This window comes from Falco punctatus (genome assembly GCF_963210335.1).
Source record: "Falco punctatus genome assembly, chromosome: 8".
NCBI classification, from domain to species: domain Eukaryota; kingdom Metazoa; phylum Chordata; class Aves; order Falconiformes; family Falconidae; genus Falco; species Falco punctatus.
Window position 1 is genome coordinate 30,182,975 of NC_137588.1, and position 26,127 is coordinate 30,209,101.

General features: G+C 48.9%; 1 protein-coding gene across 2 annotated transcripts in view; it reads right to left on the reverse strand.

The window, feature by feature from the left end:
- The window catches only part of TFCP2L1 (transcription factor CP2 like 1), a 57,191-nt gene extending 32,331 nt beyond the window's left edge, over positions 1-24,860 (reverse strand). The window contains exons 1-2 of one of the 2 annotated variants that reach the window (XM_080399778.1): positions 9,335-24,860; positions 1,646-9,217 (exon numbers count right to left, since the gene is read on the reverse strand). In XM_080399778.1, the coding sequence (XP_080255904.1) occupies positions 1,646-1,707 (62 nt within the window). In that variant the 5' untranslated portion in view covers positions 1,708-9,217; positions 9,335-24,860. Of the gene's footprint in view, positions 1-1,645 lie in introns of both variants that reach the window. The other variant, XM_080399779.1, reaches the window with a different exon arrangement.
- Positions 24,861-26,127: the final 1,267 nt, after the last annotated feature.

A 26,127-nucleotide genomic window follows, 5' to 3' on the forward strand; every position in this document is an offset into this window, starting at 1 on the left:
CTCTAATTCTGGCCAGTTCACTCTCCATGGGAATGTGTCAAGACATGCATTTCTAGAGGGGCATTTTTCTGCCAAGCTTTGCCTTTCTGAAGGCTCCCCATACCCACATGTACCAACTTTGCACAGGAAGCTGAAACAGCACAATCCTTGAGCAGCTGTAGAAAAAGTTTGTATCAGTTATACTTTGCAGCAATCAAAGGCTTTGTGTGTACCTGAGACAACCATGTGAATTCTGCTGTACCTCAGTCGTATTTGCATTTATAGCAAGACAATACGGCAGAAAAATCCTCATAAATCTTCATATATGTTCATATAAACACACAATGTATTTTACACTTTGCCAGCTGACTGAGCTCTCAGGTAACTTTCTCCCTTCCCAGATAAGTGGGCTGCTGGTTGAGACCAAAACTGTAAAGCTTCAGCGTAAAGGTGAAAACTTGGGAGAGTTTTAAGGGTTCCCCCTCCCACCTTTTTTTTTTTTTTTTTTTTTTAGGATGGGAACTGTTGTAGAAGCCTACTTTTTCCAAAACTTGAATTGCAACTCTCGAGTGCAACAATTTCATGGAGTTAATGAAGCAGCCTGAGCACCATAAATACTCTCTAATGCAGAGACAGTATGCCCAAGTACCAATGCTGATGCTGCTCTGCTGCCACCCTTCTCCCTGTCCTAAACTAATCAGAGTTGCAAGCACAAAGCAAGAGAGAAGACTTCTGCCACACACATGCTGTTAAAACAGACTTACTGGTATAGGGAGAGGAGGTGAAGAACCTTTTATAAAGTGGAGAAGCTGCCAGAAAGCAAGACTTTCATGGTATCCTATCGTTTGACAAGAGGAGATTATTACCGAGTCAAAAAAAAAAAAATCCTTTGCAAATACGCTGATAGGGAGGCGCAGGAATAGGCAAGGTCGCATGTCTCCTTGGAAGGGCTGTTATTACCTACACTCAGTGCTTCACCAGACAAACCCTGTGCTCTCTCAGCAGCGGGGTTTGGAGGGACATTTCCAAAGGAAGGCTCCTGGGCCACCGCCAGGCTCAGCACTGCTGCAATTCAGCAAAATCACACTTCAGCGGAGCTGCAGCAACTGACACCAGCCGAGAGCTCAGTTTTACATATTCAGAAAAAAAAAAATATTAATAAGCACCCAGCAGAACGGAAATTCCCAAAGTTGCCTGCTTTGATGTCTTTTGGAGGGAGGAAATACGGAATTGTGCTACACATGTTACAGGCTATTGTTTAGTAGCCCTTGTGCTTAAATTAGGCACATTTAATTAAATGCAACTGTGCGGAAGCAGGAAAGAGCTGGTTTAGACAAGTTTAGAAAGTGAAAATCTGAGCTTTTTATGCATCGTCCCAAGAAGAAGAGAAAGAAATCCCATCCCGAGGTAACCGGGCGCCCTCTCGGTTTGCCGGCAGGCTTCCCACCGCCTCCTGACAGCGCCCAGCCACGCTCGCACCGTCCCCTCCGAGCCGCGCTACCCCGGCCCCTGCGGGGGACCGGCACGGGCAGCCCGGCAAGGCTGCGGGCACCGCCGGGCCGGGCGCGGCGGCCGGGGGGCGGGGGGGAGGCAGCCCCGCGGGAGCCCTCGCCCACCCGGCACCCCGCCGAGGGCACCCCGGCGGCTCGGGCTGCCCGGGACTCACCGCAGGTAGCTGCCGGTCGAGTGCTGGTTGTAGTGCTCCGGCTGCGTGTGCCAAAACAGCATCTTGGGGGCGGCGGGCGGGGAGGGGGCCCGGCGCCGTCCCTGGGGCTGGGGGAGGCCGGGCGGCAGGAGGGGGCCAGCCGGGCTGCCCACCCCGAGGCGCCGGGCACGGCTGCGGCCGGCTGGAACCGCGGCCCCGCCGGCTCCCGGCGCTTTTATGGCTCAGCCCCGGCGGCCGCGGGTTGGCCGGGCCGGGGAGCCGGAGCGGGCCGAGCCCTCCCCTGCCCCGCCCCGCCCCGCCGGCGGCCGGGCACGCAGGGGCCGGGGCGGCCGCGGGCGGGGGTCCCCGCGGGGCGGGCGGAGGCGGCGGGGCGGCCCCTGGGCGAGCGGGGACGCGCACGGCGACCCCCGCCACGGGCGGCGGCGGCGGGGCTGGGGCGCGGGGGTCCCCGCTCCGGAGCGGCCCCGCGGGGACCCGCCGCCCCCAGCTGCCCGTGTTTCCTGAAGCGACCCCCGAGGCCCGGCCGCGGGGCGTGCGGACCCGCGTGTGACATCGCTGCCGGGGTCCCGCCGAAGCCTCTGGGGTTTCTCGATGAGGGGCAGCCGAGGGGTTCCCCTCCGTGCTGGCTGGCTGGCTCTCACACCGGCCTGGGCTTGGTCACAGGGGGCGTTTTCCAAAGCGGTTTGCCGGGGGACGTGAAGGAGCCAGAGGACGGTGTGGGGGACAAAAGCCACCCCTAACCAAAACCCTTCTGGCTTTCCCAGCCCAGCTCCCCTGCTCCGTAAGGAGAAACTGGTTCTTTACCATTTTAGATCGCAGATCCTGAGCCTCACCTACAGGGCTGCCCGTACCCATCGTTTTCCGAAACCCCGGCTCCTGGGGCATCTCCCTGTCCCATCGGTCCTTCCCACCTTTGGATGGGGAAGGGGGAACAAAAGGAGAGAGGGGGTCCCCCGGTGGGCCAGGTCCTGTTGTGATCCACCAGCAGACATGGAAACAGACCCTTAACGACTCCAAGTCATTACAAATCTTCCCGTCAGTTTTGCGGGAGAAGGCTTCCTACCCACAAGCTTCCCAGTCACATTTCAGTTGAGAAAGGCAGTTTACCCAGGGCATCTCCTGGCATGTATTATGTACTGCCATACTTTACAGCTGAGGTAGTGGCATTTCACTGTCAGATGCGGCTACGATTATAGAATATCGATATTGACACTGCGCCTATAGATCATCATTAGGTTGAGCCCAAGAGTTGGATGCAGTATAGCTGTAGGCATTGGCAGTCCGTGTCCTGATGTGTCATGAGGTGAAGAAGGTGGTAACCTGAAGGGTAACCAAGTAGCTTCACAGAGGTGCTATGAGTCTTAAAGTTTTTAAGATGCATTATATATATATATCTGTTTGTCTCAGTTATATACTAAGAAGTAGCACAAAAGTTCCCTTCAATGTAGTTTCTCTTTCCTCTTTTATTACACAGCTGGGCAAACAGCTGGTTCTTTTAAAGCAAAATGGCTGGAGTTACCTTGTCACCTTTTTATGCTCTCAAAAATATTTTGCTCTTCTCACACAACATCTGAGCAGCAGCGGCAGCTGCTCAGTACAAAACAAAGGATCCCACCAAGTCTGGCATGTCAATATTTCTTTTTTTGCTATCTTTCTAGAAAGTAAGTATGTTGGAGGGAAAATTACTTGAAAATATTCCCATTCGTTTCCTCTCGGGCCTGTTGCTGAATGTAGAAAATAAGGTGAGATCTGCTAATTAAATTTACAGAGACTACCAGCCACTCTGCCTTCTAAATCTTCCTGTCCTCCTATCCCTTTCTTAGCCAAATCTGATGAACTAAAAAGACATCTTTGTTCTTTGTCTACCTCTCCTGAAAGAAATCTCAGCCCTCTTTTGGTCTAACTCCTGCTCTTCCCCCAGTGCGGAAGTTTGCATCACAGCATCAAATAAATACACTCTCCTGATCTTCAAAACCCACCACATCATACAGACCAAGTCGTCCTCTGCTCCCCTCTGGGGCTCCCTTGATCGCCCAGCGTCTGCTCTTCCTCCTTTCCCTAACAGAGCCCCTCAGTGAAGCAGTCTTCTCCACCGCAGCATTCTCACCCAAACCCCCTTTTGCCCTCCTACTCCCTCCCAGATGAAAGTAATTTCTTTCCCTCTGCTGCGCTGATTGCTCTTTATCTCTCTTTTTAGATGTTTTTTCAATAGCTCACAGTAAAATGCTTTGCTCATATGATTAAAAGGGATTGAGCGAGTATTTTGTTCATTGGATTCTTCTACTTGAGGTAATGCTATGAAGGGACCTCGGGATAATTCTTATGTGAAAAAGTATTTTAAAAATAAAATTATTTTCCTGTAGCCATTTGTGCCTGCACTCAAGAGCACTGTGCCAGTGAGTTCAAGCTGGCATAAAAAGGAAAAATATTTTGAAGTCAGTCAATCCTTTTGATTGAAACAAAAAACAACCTGAAACAAGCACACACAAAAATACGCCAAACACAAAACCTTCAAGCATTAATACCTGCACTTTCAGTTTAAGATGTTACTACCCCAGAAGTTTGTTTTGCTGCTTCACTGTCATTATAATCCCTTTAGCTAAGCACTGAGTGGAAAATATGTATGTTTTTCATCTGCTTTGCTGAAAAGTGAAAAGGTTTAGATCAATTTCTCAGCACTTAGAGCCAACTTAGTAGACTTTGCACTGAAGTGACTGAGATACAGTCACATATTCTATTCCCTTTCTCCTCTGGAAAAAAAAGTGTTTCCGTTAGCCAAGGGGCTAAAGTGATGTGAGCGTGGGAGCATTATAACACTGCAGAGATGGATTGGTAAAAGTAATTAAGCACTTAACTGCCACCAAATTCGAAGGAAACAAAGCATCTCTATACTTTTATGAATTCCACCATGAACATCTGAATTGCTTCTGAAAAGCCTAACAGTAGCTTCGATGTCAGATAAGCAATTCTGTGTTCATGAAGCCCAAAATAAACTTAAAGGATCAAGGTTGAATATTATTCTGTATTGAAGAGCTTCCAAAAGCTGCCATTAGCTCTTTATGGCATTAGTCAAGGTTATTCAGGGATTACTCCAACTCTTTCCTGATGCATGGGCCATAAAGTTACAGCCTGTGTGGATGAACTGCAGGGATCTGAAATGAGCTGCTGAGACGTGGGAAGACTTACTGGGATGGTCACCCAAGCACTGAATATGCTTTATGAAAAAGAATCAGCATGGTGCCTTTTGTGTTGCCTCTGTGTGTATTCTAGCTCACAGGTTTCCAGCTTCTGACCTGGAGATCAGGAGTAAACAGGGGAACCATGTTTAAGTAGGCTCTGCAAGATAACCAAGAGAAGTGTCTGTACTGTGACCAGTTAATTTGGTCTGCCTTCCCTGGAACACACTGAAGGTACCAGAAACTAGAAAAGACTGAAAACCCGAGGTTTTAATCAACTGTGATGTTCTGAGCAAAGAAAGGACCGGTTGTTATGCAGCCCTTATTGTTCTAAAAGCCAGAAAATCATTGCTTTGCCTTTGACAAGGTTTGGGGCAGCCAGTGGCAAGTGCAGGCTCTCCCATGTAGCCCACTGATGCCTGAGGTCTCTTCATCTTGTGCAGTTCCACTTCTCAGATGGAAACCAGCCTAGAGGGGTTCCCATTGCCCTCTACCGAACAGCACCTCGGAGCATAGCTGGTGGCCTACAGTTCTGGGCAATGGCTGCTGCCAGGAGTATGAATGTAGTCTTGGTGTTACAACTGAGAAGGACACTGAAGAGGAAAAACAGAATGAACAAGGTCTTGAAAATGTGCCTTACAGTGAAAGAAACAAAGAGCTTAGTTTGGTTTTACCCAGAGGAAGATTAACAGGTGACTCAAACATAGTCTATAAATACTCACATGGGAATTCAGCATTTCATAACAAACGCTTCTAAACCTCACAGCAAAGATACAAGAGTCAGGGAATAAACAGTACAAATTACTAAACCAAGGCTAAGAACAGACTGCACAATTTAGCAAGGAAAGAAATCAACCATGAGTACAACTTTCCCAAAGTTTGTGGCTAAAGCCCCCTTTTCTAGATTCCCATTTTCTAGATGTGAATTAAGACTAGATTTTTCTCCTAAAAAAAAAAAAAAAAAAAGAAAAGAAAGGAATTCCTTTACGTCCTGTGGCCAGTTTGACAGAGAACAAAGATGCTCACCAGGAATCTTCCTATCTTTACTATCTCTGAGGTAGCCTCACCAAAGGCTTGCAAATGCCTGCCTGTTACAGCCACCTCCCTGTTCTACCTGGTGTGTCTAAGGCGATGTATCCCCTTCCCCCGACAGCCAAAATGCCAGCAATGGTCATATGTCATGATGTGCTGTCAACACAGTCATCATGACACAATGAGAACCGCATTAACTGAACTTAATAGCAAAACAAATATCAGAAAGGATGCCGCACAGACTGGCTTATTTATTTTCTTATTCAAGTCATTCATTAAAATGCTCACGATTTTCCTGCTTATCAGAGGTCACCATCAAATTTCCAGCTGCCACTGAATTTCCAGGCGCAACCAAGCACTGATGAATCCACGAGGTCTTTTTGCCACAGAAATTAAGCCTCATTTGCGAGCTCTCCCCAATGTCATATTAATCATTTTGACTGTCCTGATTTTATCAGCAGAATCAAAATTTTCTTTCTTCCTGGTGAACATTTCTTTTAAAGTCATATTGTTGTGGAAACAGAAAATATTTACACAATGAGGATGATCGATGATTGGATGACAAAATAAGCGCTTTTTAAATGCTCATTATACATCTGTTGGCATTGGCTGTCTCATTGTGAACTACAGGCTGCAATTACGGGGACCGGCACTCTGTGATGGAGCACACGCAGTAGCTGTGTTTACATTGCTGCAAGAAGGGCTCTGGAGCTGACAGCACTTGTAGGAAAGCAGCACATGACTTTAAAAAAAACCAAAACAACAAAACCAAAACCCATGTACTTTTTGGCCAGCAGCAGGCACTGACTCTGCAAACAGCTGTGACCGATACACGTCTCAGGGGTTAGTTGCGGTCCCTCTGCCTGAGGTCACCGTGTGTGCTGCCTGCTCCTAGCAGCCTCGGCTGGCCTGGCTGGAGTGGTATAAATACACCGCATCCTCACACACACCAGGCTGGCAGAGAAAGGGGGACCATCACTACCTGGAGCTTTGTGGGGAGCAACAGCTGGAGACAAAGCATCATCACCCAGAACCGAAAACAGACCATCTCTGCTCTCAGCTCCGCTGTCTGAGGAAGCTTTGCTTTGCAGCAAAAAAACTGTAGCCAAGACGAAAATATCTGTGATGGCTGTGTGTATCCCACACCCACCCACCAGTCTGGTCTGCCACCCTGCCCCAAACGCTGGTGTCAGCGCAACCAAGGAGTGGGAAGGGGGGGAAGGAGCAGCTGGGGCCAGGCTGCAGCAGGGGTTGCTTAAACCAGCTTTGCCAGGGGCAGGGGTGTGAAAGCAGAAGAAGAGGTGCCAGAAGATGTCTAATCCAGACTCTCTCCTCATGGGAAGAGAGTCCTAAAAGCCTGAACAAGAAGGAGAAGGCACCCTCTGCAGATTTGCAGACAACACCGAACTGGGTGGGGTGGTTGGCATGCCGAGCACGAGTGCTTTGATCCAGCTGGACCCTGGGAAACTCGAGGCCAATACAAACCTCATTAAGTTTAGCAGAGACGTGCAAACTACTGGACCAAGCTGGAATAACTCCATGCACCAGTTCAGGCTGGGAACCAACTGGCTGAAGAGCAGCTCTACTGAAAAGGACCCATGGGTTATCTTGAAAGCCATCTTAAATAGGAGACAACAGTTCCTTCTCACTGGAATTGAGGCAAACCACTCCTCAAAGCGCAGGAGATCAAGGGAAGTTATTGCCCTTCTGCTTGGTGCTGGTGAGGCTGCACCTGTTTCAGCCTCTTGTTCAAGTGGGAGATGGAGAAGCTGGACGCGATGCAGCAAGTGAACTGCTGAAACACTCAGTGCCTAGAGCCCTTCTCCTGTGAGCAAAGCTTGAAGGCATCAGGCTTGCTGAGCCCGATGCTGATGAAGACAGGACTAAGCAGCAGCCCACAGGCGATGCAAAGGCATTTAAAAAGATGATGGAGCCAAACCCTTCTCAGTAGCAGCAGTGATCAAGGCAATGCCCACAAGCTGTGACTGGGGGGTTAGATCAAACACCAAGAAGAAATTTTTTATTAGAGGACTGGAACAGGTTACCAGACATGCTGCAGCATCTCCATTCTTGGAGGTGTTCAAGATTCCAGCGGAGTGTGCCATGGTTGACTCAATGCAGTGTAGGCTGCAGCCTTCTTTTGAGGTGCAGGTTAGATTAGAAACAATCAGAGGTCCCTTCCCACCAACATTTCAACGAGTCTATGAAATCCAGCTGCAAGGGATACTATGGTCCTGACACAGGTTTTAGTGTACACACCCCACAGTCCTGTTCCTGCTCAAGGCAATGTCCAGGTTCTACCACACAGGTAATGCACAAGGACATATGGGATGTCCACAGCTTTCCAGCTTCTGAAGAGACTCATGGTAAAAAGTCTACATGCTGTCCTACTGCACGTGCTTTCCTTCCCCATTGAGACTTCTAAGCAAAAAACATCTGAAAAGTGGTTATTTTTAACTCTGGAGGAAAGGCATTATTATAATCTGGACCTGGCAAAGCAACAGTGACAAACAGATGCATCATCTCCAATGTAAACTCCTCAGACATGAAATAATTCCAGGATAATAATTAGACACAGTTGAGCATGTGGAAAGATCTGAAATGCTCCACCCCAGGGCATTTATCTGTTGTAGGACAGCACGAAGCATGAAGAAGTACATTACAGAGCCTTTCATCTCCCCTTAAACACTTCAGAAAGGGTTTAAATTCCTTGAAAGGAAAACATTTTAAGACTCTTCACGTACTCAAAATGCCTTTCAGTAGTCCCTCAGACAACTCTTTGTACCTTAGCAGAATCACAATTTACATCTCACAAGACCACTAGTCCTTCACAAATACTATGACTTGTCAAAACTCAAAATATGAGAAAATAATGAGCATTATTATTATAATATTTGGTCTTTGCTTCAAAGTGCTCTTCCATCAAAATGAAGTTTTTCTTATAGAAATGCTCTAGTTAGATGATTTGCACAACAAATTCATAACTAAGAAGAAGATAAACTGGAAAAGGGAGTGTGGTTTTCTTGTATTACATATAGCCTGACTGTAATTATTCCCAACTAGAATACCCATACGTAAAAGCAGTTTTGCAATGACAGTAATTTGTGCAATTATTCTAACAACACATTATTCCCTTAATGTTTATAAGTCAAATTTAAGACTCTTTTATTGTGTTTGCACAGCAATTCCCAAGTCCAATAATGAAGCCTCGCAAGTCCCCTGAAAGGTAAGGTAAGGTGAGGTGAGTAAACACTCATCTCTTCTGCTGGTTACAAATACACTTATTTCCTCAATATTCCTTTCTCCCCAAGAATATCCCAGATTTCTTGCTTGTTCAAGGTGTCATCTCTTGTTTCTGCAGGTCCTGTGGGGAAAGTTAATACATTTCTATTAACTTCATAGGATGGCGCACAGCGTGGATGCACCTTACACATGCAAATAAATATCCTACCACCATTAGGTAGCAAGCAAGTGGTCTTACCTTATGGGTCAGGAAACTAAAGGGCAAATTGTCTTCCCATCCCTGAGACAGTGACAGACCTGTGAAAAAATCCCAGGGCCATGAGTCCCAGCCTATACAGACTAGGTCTCCGTAACAGCCATACAGTCAGACCAGGGAGATGCCAACTCTTTCAAGGTGGGATATGCTATACTGAAGTCTGCAGCTTCACTTTCTTCTTATGCATAGAGAGATAAACTTAAGAATCGTTTGACAAAAAATAGTGGATTACAGAAATGTAAAAGCCATGTAGGTGGAAGAAGGATCAGACCCTTTATCTTCCCACAGCAGCAGTGGGGTACATTGACTCGTCTTTACAATAACCTTCGTGAGAGAAATAGGAATGTGACAATTTTAGCCCGTTCCCACACAACCCAGGGCAGCTGTACTTACAGTGGTTTAAGACACTGTCGTTTGCAAATTTTTTAAGGCAAATCAGCACCAACTTCAAGTCTTTTTAATGTACAAATCACCTGACCACTGAGGTGCCCCTGTGGTGTGTGTAAAGACTTCCCATATCCGGACGGGATGGCAGTCTGGGGGCACGGACCGTGATGAATATCCTCAGATAAGACGGTTCAAGTGACCAAAGTGCAGCACTGCTACGTCCTCACTTCCAAACCAAGGCTTGTCAGTTTGTTTTCATAGTGAAATAAGTAACCTCACTGCAAAACCCTCCTGGGGACCATTGCTTTAACTTTTCCCATGATGTAGTTAGGGAAGGTCAACAGCAGTTCAGATGCACAGTATTCACTAGTGTTAGCTATATCATGGCAAAAACTACCTATTTCTTGTCTCCTTTAGGTTTGGTTGCAGAAGAGCTGTTGGACCAGAGACAACAGACACTGAGGATCTAATTGAAGCTCACTGTACCAAGCAGAAACTGTTGTCTTCAGTAGGATTTTTATCTCAGGCTAGAGGTCCTCCCATATTTCATAGTAAAGACAAGCCTCAGACTTTCAGAGGAAGTTTTCCCTAGTTCTCCTTTAATCAATCAGTGCCAATCAACCAACATTTAGGTTCAGCTGGAGAAAGGAATAACAGAAATAATTATGTCCTGAGACAGACATCCCATCAGCTTCTCCAAACCTATTAACCACCTCAGATGAGTTGGCAATCAATTAACTGAGATTAAAATGTCTAACACCCAAACCATCTCCTTCACAACCCTCTTTATTCCCATCACCAGAGCCAAGATGACACAAAATTACTACCCAGCCTCTGCATACGATCATACAAATACAACATTACTCTATCCATAAAACAATTTTGCTGGTTCAGCCCAGGACATGGGTTTCTTTGACACTGAAATACAACATGGACTAGTTCCAGGCTGCCCCTTACCAGGGAATAGAATAAACTGCTCCTGACATGTCTATTTATAAGGCATCAGCTAAGCAACTCTATTATCACAGAATAGTTCAATCAAGAGTTACACGCTATAGGTACAGGTTGCCCATTGTAAAAGAAATTTGCTGTCTTGAAGGCAGGTTGTTGTAGGTGGATTAAAGAGGTGAAAAATACATACACCTGAATGAAATAGGAGGATACGGTGGTCATAGTTTTAGTTGCTTACAAGGTATAAATCTGTCTTCCTTGTTTGACCTAACATAAACATCTGTTCAGGATAGGATGCATAGTGTCCTAGACTCCCTGGACCATGCCAGTGAGATCCCACTGTCTATAAATACTGGAGATGAAACTGATGAATCCTGCCAAACATCTGCTTTCGTTTATCAAAACAAGGTTAAGAAACTTGATCGTTGTTTATAAACATCTCTTGGGAAGTAACTTTTTGTAACACAAACAGAAGGGAGGTAGTAACACTGAATGGGAAACTGACCCCACCGCCCAGTGTCCAGCTCCTAACACCTGCTGCGAGCAGTAACAACCACCACGGTTATTACATGAGACAGCACTCATATTTTTGTTATGAATAAACAGAATAAACCCAAATTGACTTGGTAGTGTCAAGCAGTCAGATTTATTTCTAATCTTCATAGCTGCTTTTCAATAGCCTTCATTTATTTGGAGTGCCTACCATTTGGATTTTGTCATTATACATGCCACCTGTGCTTTTTTTTTTTTTTTTCCAAATGCATCAAAGAAATTATTCTTGAGTTCTTCTTCCTGGAGGTTTCTTGTCTAGACTTTTCTAACTTTAGCAGTGGGTAAAATTACATGGGTTTGACCCAGCAAATCCAAGCATAAACTGTGTTGAAGAGAAGCTTGTGCCATTGGTGCCAATGTTCAGCATGACTTGGAATCCATGGGGAATTCCAGAAGAAACCCCATATTGTGATAATATTTTAAAAAGAAGAGGGATGGATTCCTTAAGTAGCTTGTTAACTGTCCCAGTCTGAGGAATCAAGCAGCAAATAACACGACAATATGGGGAGATAGCTCCTGGTGGAGGCCATCGGGGTGACACACGGGGTGTTATCCTAGCTCAGCAGCGGGCAGTTGAAAACAGTCACAGGTTGTCACCTTTCAGTCAAAAGAAATGTGCTTTTAGTAAAAATAACTCCTTAGCCAGACCTTCCAATCTCAATAATTTCACTACCACAGTTCTTTCTCTAAGTTTTCACTTAGAAAATTCTAAAATCTGATTAACTATACAGAAGGTACAAAGATTACCCAAGTGATACATACTGAGGAAGACACATGAGGCATGCCAAATCTCCTAGCTCAGAGGCAAAAAAAATAAAAGGTGTTTTTTAATACAACCAGCACAGGGTTGGAACAGAGAGCATCAGCCTTGCTCACAGGGTGCAATCTGCTGAGGAGACCATGGGAAATACTCGCCCGTTGGTTAATGATGACAGAGCAAGTCACAAGATAAGACTTTGGAGGAGGGGAAGGGGATTTTATTGTAAAAACAAATCCACCTTCACTCATGCCCTTGTACCCACATACAATAAGATAAAAAGCATCTGTCCATCATCCAAGCACCAAATGTGTGCCAGGTTCTGCTGGGGATCCCTCACAGTGACACAGAGTGCAAGGGACACCACTCATTGCTTTGGGATGTGCTTTTTGAACCCTGGAGCTGACAACAACTGCCTTCTTTTGTCTCTCCATCCCACCCCACCTCTGTGGGTCACCAGGGCTGACTCAGTGCCCTTTCTCCCTTCCCTTCATGCCCCAGGACTCCAGTCTCAGCCTTTATCCTCCTGCTATCACCCTTTCGATGGCCTGGGGCTTTTTCTCAACCTGGGTGTAGGCTGTCCTTCGTTGGAGACCACCTGTTGTTTGCCTGATCCAACCTGAAGGTGTATTGCTGCCAGCTCCAGCTCAGCCCAGCTTTGCATGCATAAACGTGACCAGAAGTGTTCCTCTGCATTGTTTCCTACAGTGATTTAGACGCCAGCAATTGCAGATGCAATCTTATGACTTCTCTTAGATGGGAGTCACACCACAGCAGACTTCAACCAGTGACCCAGAGACCCTGCAAGGGCCCAGGTTGCTCCTAAGGTGTCTGTGGAAAGTGACTGCACCAAGCTGGCCAGCTGGCTATAGATCTGAATTTTGGGGGATTCCCATCTCTACTGGAAATAAACAAAAAACCAAAACAAAACAGAAAAAAAAGGTTGAAAACCATTGAACTAGATAATGCAAGAGCTTTCCAGTGGCCTTGAATATGCTATTCATTGAGGTCGGAAGCTGTTATGGAATTTTTCAATACATGATTTAATCTGGGCAGCCCGAGCTCCAGAAGCAAAGGGAGGAAACCCAGTGACTCTGGAGCCAGCGCCCCTTGGGCAAGGAAAAGGAACAGTTTTAGTGGCTTTTAGAAGATGCATTGGCCAAGTCACACATGTTACCAAGTTCACAGGCAGCATTATAAAGCTAGAAAAGCAGTGTCAGGTGAGCTGCCTAAAAGGGCAAATGTTGTTCTCTACTCTGCAGCATGCTAGTGTTTGAGTATTTTGGGGTTTTAACTGCCTCAATTTGGAAGGCAACCTCTTGAGCATAGGGTTTTAGCAGTTATCCTAGACACAGAGTTAGCAGCAGCTCCTCAGCAGGCAGAAACCCACTGTGACACTGACTTCTCAGCAACTGAGGTATCCCACAGTGGGTTCTGGGGTGATATAGTCCTGCCCAGGAGGCACCACTGCCTCCCCTGCACCTCCATCCACCCACAGCAGGACACACTGCACCTCTCGCCTGCACCAGCAGTGCCAGGAGATGAGCAGCTCCCTCTAGGAACTGTTTGCTCTCCCTGAGAAAAAAAACCCCAATGGTTTTTTTGGTCTTCAGTTTGCCTCTCAGCTGGATCAGTCCCTGGATCTGAATTCCAGACAACTGGTGGTGCCAGCGCAGTGCGGGGAGCAGGGTGGAAAGAAGCCAAGGGAGGGCTGGGGACAGATCCTGCCCTCAGCCAGTGACGTATGACTACCACTGAGGATATAACACAGTCTCAGCTCCAAAGAGACCAGTGGCAAAACAGCTTTCCATGAACCATGTCAACATCTATCTGTCTCGATGGAGTTCCTTGTGCCTGGAAAGATTCGTTAAAGTTTTCTGCAGATGCCATCTTCTTTTCCATTCCAGAAAACCTGGAACTTTATTAATAAAGCAAACAAACCATGAGTACTTACGTTCACTGCTTTGTTTCATTCACTCCCAATGTCCCAGAGGAAAATAGAACAAAACGTTCACTGACCGGTTCCTGCAAGGTGCGGGAGAGCTCATAGCAGGGAGAGGTGGCCCGGAGCCAGGGAGGGCTCAAGGGACACCACGATTGTTCCTCTGCTCACCCTGCACAGCGCAGCTCTTCCCAAGCCCTCTGACACATGTATGTTGTGACAGATCAAGGGTAATGTCCTCCAGTTAAGGGAGGGATACCATCCCATCCCCACCAAAGAGGAGCCCATTAAACTTTCTGTCCCCCAAATGCCAGTAGCCTTTTGCTGGGTGTCTTTGATTTTAGAGACTGATAGAGCCCAGGTATTTATACTTCACACTCAAATACATCCAACTGTTTTTTTAAAACAAAGGGCATTGCAAGCCCAAGAAATATAATCTTATCCCAAGGCCTTGAGAACTTTGGTGGCTGTTTTGTGTCTTCCTCCATCAAAAGCAGCTCTTGGCCACGGGCACCGACACTAACCAACACTGGTAAGAGGACCACAGGGGGATGCTGTAAATGGTCCTACTGCTGCTCAAAGTGGATCAGGCCCTATATTTTGTTAAACAAAAACCCACCACTGCCTGGTGAAAGGCATCGCACAGACGGTGTCTAAGGCAGAGCTCCCTGCCCACCCCCAGGTACCCTCAGCACTGAGGGATGATGGAGACCTTAGTTTGGACTGTAAAGCCTACATGCTGGCTTTAGTCCCAAGGGCAATGGCATCACTCCATGCAGGGAAGGACCATCAGTTGCACCACCCATCTTGGGGCCAATTAACCTCGGAGAGCCAAGGGGAGGACAGCAAAGCTCCCCCTGGCAAAAGGTACCTTCTGCAGCATCTGTGAGATGGGGACAATCTGGGGCATAAGCAAGATTAGAAAACAAACCCTAATACAAAGAGAGCTGAAGAGATGGTTGGATGTCATTTAACCATGTTTTAACAACAGAGGAAGCCCATGTTTAAAAATGTGTTTCATCTCCCTACAGATATATAATAGCTGTGGAGGGATCCTGGAAGTGCAGGGAAACAGCAGTGACTCACCATTCCCTTGATAACAGGGGCCTTGAAGGAAGACATGCTCCGTGTCCCCAGAAGACCTCCTAGTGGTCATAAATGCTTTGCTAATTTAGGGGTTTTGAATGCAAGGCTTGTGTGGCCTTCTCCAGAAAAGGGACCCTGCTAGAGCACCATCCTGTGCCTCGATTTCCCCACCTGCACAGCCAGGATAACTGGGCTGTTCCCACAGCAGCGCTGGCAAGATGGATTGGTTAATATTTCCTTAGTACTCTGGAGATAGCACTATATAAGTCTAATTACGTTTTATGCCCTCATGTGATAAGGATGTCATCTTGGATTAGAGGGGATTAGTTGTTAATGCCATTCCTGTACATACCGGTCCCCTCCAGGGCTTTGATTTCTGCTGAGAAGGTTTTTTACTCTGCTTTCAAATCAGCAAGGTCCTCCTAGTTATGTTAATCAAGGAAATCAAAGGCTTTTGGTAGATGAAAAGAACACTTGGTGGGTACCTGGATATGCCTTCAGCCAAGCACAGGTGTGTGTTCAGTGAACGCTGGTGCACACTCAGGGAAACTCTCTTCTTTTGGCATTCCTAAATCTTTGACAGGGGTAGGGGAAGGGGGCTGAGTGTGTCTCCTCCTGTGCACTGGGCTCCAAACATACCACTAAGTAATTAAGTACAAGTTTAGCACTTGCCCAAAACACGGAGGTTGACAAATGCCAAAGGAAATAGCGTGAGAAGCCACGTGCCGGCAGTGATTGCAGGGCAAAATTATACTGCAAGGACATCCCCAAATCCCAGCAGCGCTGCTCTCAAGGGAATGCTCCAATCTGCAGCAACGTCCCAGAGCAAGCAAGAGGGGAATCTGCTGCCACGCTGCATGCTGAGAGCCAAGCGACTCACAGGGATTTTGCTTTTCTAAACATATAGCTGTGAAGTTTCCATCCCTTCACTGCAGTGAGCCTAACTGTGCTCAGAGGACTGCCTGGAGAGCCGAAGCACGCTCCCCTGGTTGCAGAGCTATCAAGGACGGAGCTGAGATGCCTTCCAGGGATCCCTTTCCAGTGGTCCTGCTTGCTCTGAGTGTTGGCTTACTCCTGGGCAGGGGAAAGATTTTAAGCCTCTGACTCAGAAGGAAAAGGGCTGTCCTGTGCCCACCTCCCACTAGCATGGATTTGTCCCAGAGGAAACCCTGGATCCATCACCTATTGCTGAAGACCCAGAATTAGCCAGCAGTAGGACCCAGGCTCCTCCCAGCAGCAGGGGGGGAAGGATACCACCTCCTGGCTCTCAGGCCCTGGCTGATGGGAACAGCTTTGACTCTCCAGCAGAGTGAAGAAGCTCAGTGGAAAGGAAAACCTCCAGGGACTTCTCAAGCTGCATTCAACCTTCAAAGACAGATCCCACCATGGTCCTTTAGTGGAGACCATCTGCAGACAGGTATAAATCGGGGAGCTGCAACAAGAAGTGGTGGGAACTAATGAACCACAGCAAAAGTCTTGCAAACATCCCTAGATGTGAAACCAATATTCACCCAGGCCACATGGTGATGGCCAGGGAGGCATGTCAGTACAAGTTGGCAGGAGCATCTACCAAAATCCCAGGAGGAGATGTTCTTCCTGCAGCTAAAGCTGGGAGCAGAGGCTGACAGCCTGAACTTTTCACAGCAGCAGCACCAGTACCCACCCGAGTGGAGAGGTGCTCCAAGAGTGAAGAGGACCCATTGCAGCAGATGCTGAAGATGTTGGAAGGAGTTTTGGGGAATGTAAAAATCTCAGCAGCGGTGGAGCCCAGCATTGCCCTGGGTCCAGCCATGACTGAACAGCCTGCTTTGTGCACAATGTCCCAGGCAAGGACACCCTGAAGCTTCAGACAACCATTCACTGCAGCTCCTGCCACCCTGGCTGTGGGGTGGTGCTTCCCCCCAAGCCCACAGGAGCAGACAGATGCTCGCTGGCTGTGGGAAATCAGCTGGACATGCAAGGGAAGCAGGGACACAGCTTTTGCAGTTTGTATTTCAATGGGAACAGGCAGCTGAGAGGCTAAACTGTGTGTGAAGGGGAGGAACCAGGTATCCTTGCAGTTATACACTGGGAAGACCATGTCCTCCAAGCAGGGCAGCCTGTCATTCACACGTAGCATTTTGGGGAGAGGTTGCTCCATGTTGTTCACATTCCGTAATAAATGGGAATATTTTTTTCACTTATTAACACAAATAAAATGATTCCAGAGAAAGGAGGAATCCCTGCTTTCAGAAGAGGTTTAGGGTGCAAGGGCAAGTGCTTGCAGGGCTGGGAGTTTCAGGGGACGTGTTGCTGTTGCCTCGCAGAGGAGCTGCTCCGCACCAGGAAGCTGGGGGAACAACAGCTCAGGCGAGCACAGATAAAGAATCTGGGTTTGTGGGTCTTCTGTGCTGCAACAAGATGCCTGGCCCAGCTGGTTAGAGGGCACCAAGCACTGTGCTGAAGAGCCCAGGTGCCTGGTTTGAGGTTTTCATAGGGATGTTGGAGGCAGGGCTGGGGAATTAGATGCTTAATCAGTTTGTTGGGTTTTTTACTGGGGCTGAGTAAAGGCTGACCAGGGACATACAAAGAGGCACCAGGAGCCTTTTATGGTCACAGGAACACCCATGAGCATGCTGAGAGGGCACAGCTGTGAGGAAGAGGGTGGCCAAACCTTCAGCCCCGGCTCTGAGGCACCTGTGAGGGCTCAGCTAAGCACAGCGCAGGCTGAGCCTGATGGGAGCCAAGCTGCACCGGGCTGGTGCTGCTTCTCCAGCATCAACGGGATGTGAAAGCCACTGGGCATTTCTGCTTACCTGGGTTAACTCTGCAAAGCGAATAACTACCTCCATTTATTTCTCATCGTTGGCAAGAAGAGCTGGCCTGTTGCAAGACAGGGACTAAATTGCTGCCACTGTCACTCTGGGTAGGTGCTCCCTGTCTTCCCAGGGCAAGAGGAGCTGGGGTATAGATCAGAGCATCCTATTTAACAGTCTCCAGCACAGCATCCTTAGCTCAGGCCAGTGCTGCAAGGCAAAGCTGAAGCTGGCCAGGAGGCTGAATTTTCACTCCTAAAAATAAAATAAAATAAAATAAAATAAAATAAAATAAAATGAAAAGTTAAGATTCTGAGGTAAAAGGTTAGTTTGGTGTCTGAAACAAGACATGTTCCCTGGAAGCTAATCCATGGCACAACAAGCACTAAGGGCAGCTGCAAGGTGGGGTGCCAGAGGATGTGGGGCTGCAGATGCCACCAGCGTGCCCTGGCTTGGCACAGCCTATCCAGAGCCTCAGCAGAGCCATCACCCTGGGAGCCCTGAGCATCACATTCCTTCAGCTGGGAAGACCAGCCTCCCTCCCAGCAGCTACTCCAAATGCATGGCACGGAGCCAAGCTGTCAGGGAAGCCAGCAGGATCCCATTAGCAGTTTTATCAAACAATGTTTTTTGGCAGAACATTTCCATTTTGGTGAGTCAGCAGCCTTGGAAAGTGCCTGTCGACAGCAGTGAAGCTCGAGGCGTGTGTATGGGGAAAGGCCCCTGGGACACACACCTGGCCTGGCTGCGTGGACACTGCTCAGGAAGAGCCATGCCAACAAACCACCCCACTTCTTGTCCAGTTCCCCTCCAGTCTATTCCTTCCCCGTCAACAGAAGAGGTCATCAAAGCTGAGTTTTCAGGTTAAGTAGACCACCATGCATTGGGTTAACACAATAGAAGGATTCACCCACTGGCTCATTCACTCTTTAAGAGTTACTTTCCCCTTCGCGTGCTTGGTCAAATCATCGGTTTGTCAAAATTAGGTCTGGAAATAAGTCTATTTCATTAGTCTGACTGTTAAGTATTCCTCATATAAATTTTTCTTGCCAAGTTCAAGATTTCTTGCCCCATCTGCAGAGAAGAGATTATCACCCCTCTCTGCATTCACCTCTTGCGTATTTGAGGGCTGCTTTCACGTCTCCCTGGCTCACTTCTGTCACCCGTTATCCAACGCAGGTTGAGCTTGCTGGGAGTCATCACATCCTTGCTGATCTCTGGCCTCCCTCCAACCTGCCCACATCTTCCCTGTGCCAGTGCAAAGCCAGCCTTTCTTCGCAGCCCTTCTCTGCAAATCCCTAGTGCCTTCTCCTGGCAGGTCCTCACGCCCTTCACAGGATTTACAACCCAGATGTTACTTGGTGGGAATGGAGTTGTCAGCGCTGTTGGAGGGGTGCAGGAGAAGGGCAGGAGATGTGGGCATGGTGGGAACCAGCAGATAGGAGATTTGCCGGGAGCCCAGAAATGCTGCCGGCCCCCACTCCCTGCTCCCTCTCCAGCCGCTGGGTGGGGAGTTTGTACACAGGGAGCAAAGCCGGGTTTTCAGCATCAGTTTGCAGCACGTGGGCTGGGGTTTCACCTGTCCCAAAACAGGGGATGGCTCTGATGCTGCCCTGGAGGGACAAGGCAGGGAGTAAACTAGGACGGGGACTTGCAGCACAGACAGGGTCATGGAGCACCTGCCAGGGGAGGGCTTTGTTTCTCTCCCCTCTTCCTTTCCACCCCCCACCCCCCCCTCCTTTTTTTTTTTATATATATTTTTAATCAGGCTAAGTTACAGGAGGACTGACAGACTGCGAGTCTTGCTGGGTGGAACTCAGCTGCTGCCTCCCTCTCCCAGCAGTGTCTACGGGGCTGCAGACCATTGTGGCTGCAGGTAACTCCTTGCAGGAAAAAGCAGGAAAAAACTGGCAGGGAGTGGAAACAAGTGGCAAGCAGATTAGAAATCCAGCTCCTATTTATAGACCAGCAGTCAAGAAACTGCCCCTGTGACAGGGCCATCCATTTAACCCTTCCAGCCCCGAGCACCCACCCACCCAGAGGTGCTGAGCCAGCCCCTGCCTGTGCTGTGAGGGAGCATTTTAGCACAGGGGAAGCAGGAGAGACCCCACGCTGGGGCACCCGCAGAGGGGGCAGCAGGCAGATCCGGGCACAATGGACCTTACAGGGGCTATTCATCAGCAAGGATGGGGTTATGGTATAAGGTTGGGTTACCAGGACGAGGAAGAGAATATCCCAGCGTCCTGCTGCACAGCAGTAAGAGTGAACCAAAAATATTTCCTCTAATGGGAAGGTAATGAACAGGTTTTAGGGGCAACTCCAATGTTTCCAGCCTCTTTTGTGACCCCTGAGCTTTGGCACAGCTGAAGGTAATGGGAGCCGTCACTTTGAGGGCCACTGTGTAGTTGTTGCCCACGAGTGGCTGCTGATGCTCACAGAGGGCTGCTCCATCCCACAGGTGTGGACTGTGGCCCCTACCCTCCGCTGCTCCCCACCACGGTCACCCCAGAGCTCATCGTCAAGAGGACAGCCAGACATCATCACCAGCTCCTGGCCAAACTCATGGGGATTTGTTAAATCTATGAGTGTTTCCAGGAAGAGGTCATGCAAACACCAAAACCAGTAGAGTTCACATTGCAAGTGCCCTGTACGTCCGATGGCTGGGACCAGGAGACGGGCAAAGTGTATGGTGGGTCCTGGCAAGGGCAGTCAGCACATCCCCAGGTCCAGGAGCACACTTGTGTCATATTCTTGAGGCTCCCCTTTGACTGCTACTCTATCTGCTGTCACTTACGGGGGCCTTTATGCCATACGCAGTCATTAAATACAGAAATTGGGTATTGCCAGTTTTCTCAGTCTCCTGTTTTCCCAGGTCTGGATTTCACCACAAATGATGTCAAGCAGAGATACGTCTGGGGAGGGTGAGCTCCATTATGAAAAAACCTACCCTCGATGTTAGCCCTTGGGGTATGCTAAACAGAATAAAAGAGGTGCTTAGCTCTGCCACACTGTCAGACTTCAGTATAACCCAGTTTTATCTGCAGGAGAAGAGAAAGGGCTGCAACACTGGATGTAAGAAAGAAATTTTTTTATGGTGAGAGTGGGGAGACACTGGAACAGGTTTCCCAGAGGAGCTGTGGATGTCCCATCCCTGGAAGTGTTCAAGGCCAGGCTGGATGGGGCTTCGAGCAACCTGGTCTAGTGGAAGGAGTCCCTGCCAGGGCAGGGGGGATGGGCTAGACAATCTGTAGGTGCCCCTTCCAACCCAAATCATTCTGTGATTCTGTAAAAAAAAAAAGATGTCATAGCTGCTTAGTTGAGAGTTGGGGTTTGTTACCTGTCCAGCAACCACTGCCCGTGATGGAGATCGCCGAGAGAGGTGTGTGGATGTGTCACCGCCTGTCCCACATCACTAGCAACGCAGCTCCTGCACCAGCACCAGCACGCAGAGAGGGGAGCATGTTTTCACTCCATTTCATCTCCTCTAGCTCCAAAGTCTGAGTGGCTCCTCAAGGCCAGCTGGTCCAGGATCGCCCCTGCTCCCTGCACAGGGACAGCTGCACAAATGTGAGGCTGGGTCCAGGGAGGTGTCATGGCGATTCTCCATCATTTAAGAACCAATCTTCCCCCCTCAGCTATAGGCCTCAACCATTTGCTGCCTCTGCCACAGAGAGAGTTTCCAGCTGTTCTCCCACTTGTGTCAATAGCTATTTTTACAAGATTGCTTTTCTTTACTTCTTAATTGACCTAAATCCTTCCCCTTAGCTTTCTTGTTAAAGGTGGATTTAAAGAGAAGCAGTTCATTATCTCAGCCATTTTTGAGTCATTATGAATTTCATCCCTCTCCTTATTAATTACTCATTACCCCTCAGCTCTGGAGGACCGCTTCGTCCCCAGTGCGTTTGCGAGCAGCTTCCCCGGCACCCTGTAATCCCCCCAGCCCCGCGTTAGCTCCGTCTGGTTTGTGCCGCCTTTGCTTTCCCCTCTGCTGCCCACTCAGCTGCTCCCCGTCTCCTCTGTTCCCAAACAGCTCTTGGCTCTCCATCACACCTGAGCGGCTGCTGGCGGCAGAGCCCTCTGGCCCCAGGTCCCTCAGCAGGCTGAAGCCCCACGAGCACTGTCCCCATGCACCCTGCCTACCCCAAGGGACAAGCGCCCATTCCCGCTGGCCCCAGCGCCGGGCAGCAAGGAGAGTTGCTGGCTCCTGGTTAATGAGCTGGCACTCGTGTTTGGATATAACTAGTCCTTTTTTGGAAAGCAATGGCTTTGCTTGGCCTGTTTTGGTGCCTGCCAAGTTATGACAAAGCAGGATGGAGAGCGGAGTGATGTTGCGTAAGGGCCTGGGGTTTAACAGGCCAGTATTTCCCGAGCCTTTGGCTGCAGTCAGATCACCAGGGAGAACCTGAAGCAAGTAAGGATCTCGTGTGCTACAGCTGCAGCGGTCCAGGGGAGCACAGCGGCTGCAACGGTGTAATGGTCCCCCCACCCACGCATGAGCGCTGCCCTGGCAGGGGGAGCCGTGCATTCAGATACTGACCCTGCGACTGCAACAACCTCCTCCAGCCCATTTCACAGGCACATATTAGCTATAACCCCATGGCACCCATTAATGGATCCATGCCTGGGGGTCACAACACGGATGGTCTTTCTCTGGACCTAAACTAGCAAGAGACACCCTCTACCCCAGCCTGATGTCGGCTGACTTCCATGACTGTGTCGCCCCAGCAGCTTCCCAAAACTCTTGCAGGACTTTTTTTCCCATCACAGCAGGGGATGGAGATTTATCTTCTGTACTCTCCTCCCTGAGGTCAGTATTACATGAATTTCTGCACTGAACCTTCTCCCAGCAGGCTCCTGCTCACCGGGGAGGGCCCTTTCCATACTTCAAGGATGTGTATGAAAAGGCAAAGCAGGAAAAATAATTGGGCTGGTAAAGGGAAGAGAAGGGGGTGTGATATTTGCTCGGGGAGGGTAAATGAGGGTTGCACAAGCAAGCAATTTGGGTTGCACAATCAGAAGCAGTAGAATTATTTAACTTAACAAGTTACCACTGATCAGCTGAGCTGCACTTTCTCAGGGGTTTTAAGCCAAAACATCTTATTCTTTAACTGAGGCAAATTAAGATAAGGCACCTGGTCCAGGAGTGCAACTCTGCTGACATGCACTGAGCCGGTCCTCAGCATATCCCTCAGTGGGAGGGAAGGGGTCACAAAATAATTTGAGGGGGTATGCAAAGAGCTGGGTTGCAAAGAAATCAGCAGCAGTTCAGACCCTCTAGAACAGAGAAATTAATTGAGAATGGGCTGCAAGCGCTTAGAGCAAGCCTTCACGCTTGCCAGGAATCTGCTAACTACCTTTAATTGCTGGCAGCAACTCTGGTTGTCCACCATAGGGAAGAGCCCAGCAAAACCATCGAGGCCAGCAATTAAAGCCATTCCTCATTCTCCATCTGTGAAGCAATCATGTGGCTTAGGACAACAGGGGACTTCATGACAAAGGAGCTACAAGAGACAGATACTTTGAGGTGGTTCAATAAACAAACAACCCCTTGTCAATACGATGCAGTCTCAGCCTTAAAGGACATGCCAAAATCCATAGAATCATAGAATCATTTAGGCTGGAAAAGACTTTTAAGATCATCAAGTCCAACTGTCAACATAGCACTGCCAAGTCCACCACTAAACCATGTCCCGAAGCACCACATCTACACATCTTTTAAAAACCTCCAGGTACGGTGACTCAGCCACCTCCCTGGGCAGCCTGTTCCAGTGCTTGACACCCTTTCAGTGAAGAAAATTTTCCTAATCTCTGGCCTAAACCTCTCCCGGCACAACTTGAGGCTGTTTCCTCTTGTCCTGTTGCTTGATACTTGGGAGAAGAGACCGACCCCCACCTGCCTACAACCCCCTTTCAGGCAGCTGTAGAGAGCAATAAGGTCCCCCCTGAGCCTCCTCTTCTCCAGGCTCATCCTTGTAGCCCTCCAGAGGTGCCTGCCCCTTCTTCCAAAGGCGGTGAGCTCCATGTCTCCCTGAGTCCCAGCCACAGCTCTGCTCCGCCAGGCCGCTCTGCCCCCCGGCTGGCTCGTCTCTTGGCACATGGGGACGGCCGGCTCCCGCGCCTTTAGAACTGCCTTCCTGATCAATGTCCAGCCTTCCCGGAGCCCTCGGCCCCCCAGGGCTGCCTCCCAGGGGATCTGTCAGCCAGGCCCCTGAACAGGCCAAAGTCAGCCCTCTGGAAGCCCACACAGCGGTTCTGATGACCCCCCTCCTCGCTTCTCCAAGAATCAAAACCTCTCTCATTCCGTGATCACCGTGTCCAAGGCAGCCTCCAGCCATCACATCACCCACAAGTCCTTCAGCATGGATGGAGCCAGGAGGCTGAGTAAGGATTATTTTCTTCTGTTCCTGTATTTCATTTGAAGTAAACACCCCAAGATGCTCCTGTTGAAGTTTTCACTTGCTGCAGCTGCATCCCACAGAACTGTTGCCTGCTGCCATGCTGCTCCTGCAGCAAAGAAGGGTGGCCTGCGCTGGCATCCCCAAATGCATGAATCTCAGCACCAAGGCCTGCATCCCTGTATTTTCCAAGGAGATCAACAGAAGGTCAGACCTGGGCAGGAGGAACGAGCCGTTGCTGGGAGAAGACAACTTCTCCAAGAGGAGCTCTGTGCATCTGGCAATGGTTGGTGACGAGCCAGAAGCTGCAGCTCCATCTTGGCCTTCTTCCTTAAAACCTGAGCAACACTGCAAGGGTTCGGTAGAACCCAGCTGCAGGGTATGGAGACGTGCTCTCTTGGAGATGGAGCAGGTGAACACCCAGCCTCTTCAAGCCCAACCCTTGCTGCCTGGTGCTCCAGAAGGAAAGGAGACCTCCAGCCATGCCAACAGCTCTCTGCATTGGTCTTGCACAAACTTCCAGAATGACCTATTTCTGTGTCTGTGGGATGTCCTTCTCCTCAGCCCCCACAAAGTTTTGCAAGGACTGACCATTTTAAGCACGTGTCAGTGAAACCCAGCTCCCTAGATCAGGTTGTCCAACGCCTCAGACTTCAGAGCTTTTCTCAGTCCCTCAGGGCTGTAAGGCTAATTTAGGCCAGCATCTGGAGTTTGACAAGGCACAGATGAGATAATGCTCTATTCCTTCTCTCTTCCCTTTCTTATTAACCACAGGTACCCAGCACTGCTAGAGAAAAAAACACATGGGAAGTGCTCTGGGAAGAAGCCAGGGTCACTGGGCAAGGGTGGACCTGCCCTCGTACTGCTTTGACACACGGCAGTCAAAAAAGACCCTGCCACCACAGGGGTGAGATGGTCCATCTGCAGCAGGGAGGGCAATCACTGCTCTTCACTCCCAGCTGGGCCCCTGACCCTCAATGCGGAGGGGTCCCTGGGCTGGCACGGGCGGCGCTGGGTGGCAGCCAGGAGTGCCAAGACAAAGGAGGCACCAGCGAGAGGTTCTGATGCTGTGAATGGTCTGCAGCTAAAAAAACTACCCCTTGTCTGAAACTTCCCAAACAACTTTGCAAACTTGTTCTGGCTCAGTAACTAGCTGGAGAGTAAAAAGGACAGATAAAATAATCTTGCAGGAGAAGAGAGGAAAGACAGTTTTAAATAGCAGTGCCTTATCCAGCATGGCCAGAACCGCTGTGTCCTGAATGCTGGTGCTCACACGCCGTGACACTCTCCACGTACTCTGTCTAGGAATATTCATGCCAATAGCTTCCCATAGGAAGCTCTCCTGACTCCCTTGCACCCACCACAAGGTATGTGAGGGCCTTTTACCTTGATGCTAAAGGAACAGCACCAAGGTAACAGTCATACCTTAGGGGATCCATTTCCCTACTGTAGAGCACAGCTTCACTGCAGGTTTTTAAGTTGTGATGAGCTATTACTCCCCCTGGATAACACACAAGCACTTGAGCGCTCAGGCTCCCTCACCACTTCAAATTCAATTTCTTTTGTCTTTTGGTACACAGAGACCCGTGCAGTTCCCAGCACCTCTTTCACCTGCCCAAACACTTCACCCAAATTTCTGCTGCCACGTATTCTAAAACCTCTGCAGTTCTCTTAACAAGCCTCCTAACACAGGCATCTTTTGTAGCCCTCGCTCCGTGGCTTTGCATGAGACCATCAGCTTTCAAAACAGCATATGGCTCTCCAGTTTGCAACATCACAAGAATCCCCAAAAATCACGACTTCCCAAAAGCTTTTAAAAGCCAACAACCAATGACCATCACCCCAAAAGACCAGCTGCCTGCTGGACCCGCACAGACTGGCGCCTGTAGGAAACAGGGAGCCCACCACAC